This window comes from Postia placenta (assembly GCF_002117355.1).
Source record: "Postia placenta MAD-698-R-SB12 unplaced genomic scaffold POSPLAscaffold_7, whole genome shotgun sequence".
In the NCBI taxonomy this organism is placed as follows: Eukaryota; Fungi; Basidiomycota; class Agaricomycetes; order Polyporales; family Adustoporiaceae; genus Rhodonia; species Rhodonia placenta.
Window position 1 is genome coordinate 366,659 of NW_020169838.1, and position 4,002 is coordinate 370,660.

Below are 4,002 nucleotides of genomic sequence, written 5' to 3' on the forward strand. Positions count from 1 at the left end.
TGGCACCCTGGTACAAGGGGCTTTGCATTGTTCCTCAAGAAGCTGCCTCACCGAGGGGCACATACCAAGTCCATCGGTAGAGTGACGTCATGCCGAACGCGGAGATGAAGAGCAACATATGGCCACTTCGGACCGGTAGCCGTCGTGAAGGCATGCCGCGAGGTTCGATACCTAATCGGGAAAGACCGGCTACTTCGGTGTGGCTTGGAGCGAAGCGCGCGCTTGGCCGAGCGGCGTCAAGTGGCCCTATTGTTCGCCGAATGCGGAAGATGTCCCGGGATCTACGCGCGAGGCATCGGGACGACTGTGCCGAGCTTCGAGCAAGCGTCGCGCACCGTCGAAGATGTCGAAGAGCGTCGAAGGCAAAATCGAACTGTTGGGAGACTGAGTCGAAGTGCCGGGCGGGATGCGAGTGCCGAAAAGAGGTGTATCGGGGCCCAGAGGGGCTTGGCGCCTATCATCTCCTCCCTATTGAAATTTGGACCGCCCTCGGTCCTCCACGTGATGCGAGAAGCGCGATGGTCGTGAACGGATCGAAGCGGCATGACAACCCGCGTCGGGTTCGAACGCCACGTGGCCGGCGCTAAACGCTGGTCGGAAAGGGGTTATAAGCAGGGTAGACTTAGCCTCATTTTCCCCATCCCATTGTTCCTTCGTCGCTACCTCGTCGCCCTCTCTCGCATACTCGCTGCTTCAACGATGTCGTCTCGCTCCGCCACCCCTGCCTCGATGCCTTCGCTCGTCAACCGCCGCCTCGCCTCCTTGCTCGTGGTCCTCGAGGCTCCGCCGACCGCCGACGCCGCGCTCGATGTAGTCGAAGAGTGGGCGCAAGACTTGTCGCCGCTCGTGGTAAGTCGCTCGTAAATCTGCATAACCCAACTAACCCTTTGTTTTCGAACAGCTCGCCTATCGCAAGGCCCTGGGGGCCATCCGCGACGAGGAGACGGAGCTGCGCGTCGCCACCGCCGTCAAACAGCTCGCCGAGCGGGCGTCGGGGTCTTGGGTCGAGTGGGCGCGCGGGGACTGGCCCGAGCTCGCGACCGCCATCGACGCCGAGGTCGAACGACGGGTCGAAGAGCAGAAGCGCCTCGCCGAAGAGGAAGCATGACGCGTCGAAGAAGCTGCGAAGCGTGCGAAGGCCGCCGAGGACCGTCGCCTCGAAGACGAACGGCGTCGAAAGGACGAAGAGGACCGTCTCAGGCAGGCCGCCGAAGACGAGTGTCGCGCACAAGAGGCCGCCGACGAGGAGTTGGCGAGGATCGCGGCCGCCGAGGGACTTCTCGACAAGGGGAAAGGGCGCGCGAGGGTCGACGAGGATGTCGCCGAGTTGTCGGACGACCCTTCAGTCGTAAGTGGTCTCTTCTATCGTGCTTCGATTACTAATCTCTCTTTCGTAGAAGACTCCTCGAACGCTCGAACGTCCGTTCGCGATGGCGGAGGTCGATATGGCCGCCGTTGCGCTTGAGAAGCGCCAGTCTGGACAAAAGGTACGCTCGATTCTTCGTTGAAGCTGTTCGATGCTAACTCTTCGATAGTGTGATCGTTGCGCCGGCTACCGCTCGGCCCCGGTCGAATGCGTGTGGGTCGAGAACGCTACGACCTGCGAGAGGTGCGCGCAGTTCCAACAGGGCTGCTACTTCGACAAGGTGTCCGTCCTGGGCAAGACAAAGAAAACGCGCGGCGGGGGATCAACCACAAAGAAGCGCAGTAAGTCGTTTCTTCTTCTTGTCCTAGGTTTTCGCTGACGACTTAGTAGTTCGGCCGACCTCTCCTGGGCCTTCGGTCGCGGACTCGAGTGGTTCGAAGAAGCGCCGAGTCGACGAGCCTCCGCGCCCCCTTCTACGACGGCCTCTCGATGGGGCCAGCCGCCTGGGGCTCGAACAGGACGACCTCGACGCGCTTGACCTCGACGACGAGTCTCGGGGGATCATTCGCGTCATCCGCGAGGAGCGCGCTCACATCGCTCGCCATCGAGCGCTCCTCCACGACATGGACCTCGACCTTCAAAAGATGGAGAAGGCCGCGCTTGCGAAGGGAGGGATCGGGTTCGTGCGCGGGGCTGTCGATGATGACTAGGCGATGGCGCGAGTCGTCTTGTAGTGTAGTTGTCCTTATGTCGTAGAATATTGCGTTGATAGTCGAATCAAAAATGTGGCCCTTGGCCTAGATGAAACCTAGCGGGAACTAAGAAAAGGAAATGAAAATAAGTGTGTTCGAAGCAAGTCGTAATATGATCGAAGGACATAGCAGGTGAAATAGAAATGTTCGTAGCGAGGGAAAATGGACTTAATGAAAATATAGGCTCAGTTTGTCATCACAGCCTAGGAGGACTCGTCTAAGGTGAGCCTCCGCGCAACGGTCGAATCGAAGCGTTCGTAGAACGTCGAACGATGTCGCGGCTATCGAGTTGAATCGAAAATACTCGTACAAGGGCAGGTCTAGAACATAGGCGAAAATCAAGCATATCGCGTAACGTGAGAGCAGGAATGGAGAGAAGAGAGTACGTATCGTGTTGTACAAGTAACAAAAGGGAAGAACCTCTATTCGTCGCGTTCTTCGGCTTCTTCGACTTCATCATCATCGTCGTCGCCTAGAGAATTCGATAGTTCGAGTTCTCGAAGACGCTCGGTCGAGACATCTTCGAGATCTTCGGGGATTGGAATGGATTTGCGCGCGAAATACGGAATGACGCGGAAAGCTGTGATGGGTCGATCGAGGACTGTACCGTCGAGTTCGCACACGATGTACGCGCCGCCCTTGTTGCGCGAGACAACGATGAGGGGGCCTAGATATCGCGGGCGCATCTTGCGGTTGAGGGACTTCTCGATCTTCGTGTTGCGTATGAGCACTAGGGCTCCGCGCTTGAAGCCGAAATCCTGGATTGAGTGCTCGTGCTCTTTCTCGAAGCGAATTGCTGCAGTCCGACGTGCTTCGTAGACCTTCGAGTGGAGTTCGGTGACTTGCTCGACGCGTTTCTGAAGCGCAATGGCTCTACGGGCGATGAGATCGGTCGTCGAAAGAATCAAAGTCGGTGGTGGTTGCAGGTACGTAGCTTCGACGATGTCGAGAGGAATGAGCGGATGGGTGCCCGTAACAGCGAAATAGGGTGAGCAGCCCATGCGTCGTCGAGTCGTGATGCGCTCGGACCAAAATACAAAGTACGCAGCTTGGGACCATTTCTTCTCATCTCCGTCGGCTGTCTTAAACAAGGCTTGTCGCGTGCTGAAGTGCGGACGTTCGACGAGACCGTTCGCCCTCGAATTGTACCCACTGATTCGAATATGGTTGATGTGGTACTTCTTCGAAAGGTAATCGGCCGCCTTGATGAACGCCGTACCGTTGTCGGTGACGATCTCACTAAGCGCGCCCCATCGACAGAGGATGTCTTCGAAGATCCAGTCGGCGAGGGCCTTCGCTGTCTCTTTTCGAAGCATTTGAAACTCGGGGTAAGTCGTGAGCGAGCATCTACCTTGGACCAAGTACTTGTATCCGCCCGAGGCCGGCATGTGCATTGTGTCGATGTGAATTTTCGCGAAGATGGGGGCAGGTACTGCGACGGTCGGAGGAATGAGGATTTGACGCACTTGTCGAGACTGGCAGATATGGCACGATCGAACGAACCAAGCGATGTCGGCGTAGTGGAACGGCCACCAGAATCGCTCATTAACGAAGGCTCGGGTTGCGTAGATTCCTCGATGTGCGGTGCGGTCGTGGCATTCTCGAAGTATTCGAAGGCGATCGCCGGGTTTGACGACTAGCTTGTGTGCTCCGTGACTGTCCTTGCGCCAGAGGGTGTCGTTGTCGAGGAAGAATTGCATGCAGTATTTGATGAATCCTTCGTAAACGCTTTCGGAGATGCCGTCGGGCTTTGCTAACGTTCGATGAAATTCGAGCACGTCGTCGAGCTTCGCGTCGGCGAGTTGCGCTTGCTCCGATCGAGGCACTAGCTCGTAGCTATCCTCCTCCCTATTGAAATCTGAGCTGTCCTCGGCTCTGTCATTG

At 57.3% G+C, this 4,002-nt stretch overlaps 1 protein-coding gene across 1 annotated transcript; it reads left to right on the top strand.

The window, feature by feature from the left end:
• Window positions 1–699: 699 nt before the first annotated feature.
• Window positions 700–2,076, top strand: POSPLADRAFT_1056600 (hypothetical protein; the record flags this gene model as incomplete). Its single annotated transcript, XM_024480807.1, has 6 exons — window positions 700–849; window positions 902–1,069; window positions 1,130–1,348; window positions 1,398–1,487; window positions 1,536–1,707; window positions 1,757–2,076. The coding sequence occupies 6 exons, from the start codon at window positions 700–702 to the stop codon at window positions 2,074–2,076; spliced, it is 1,119 nt and encodes a 372-aa protein (XP_024338801.1).
• Between the last annotated feature and the right edge of the window lie 1,926 nt (window positions 2,077–4,002).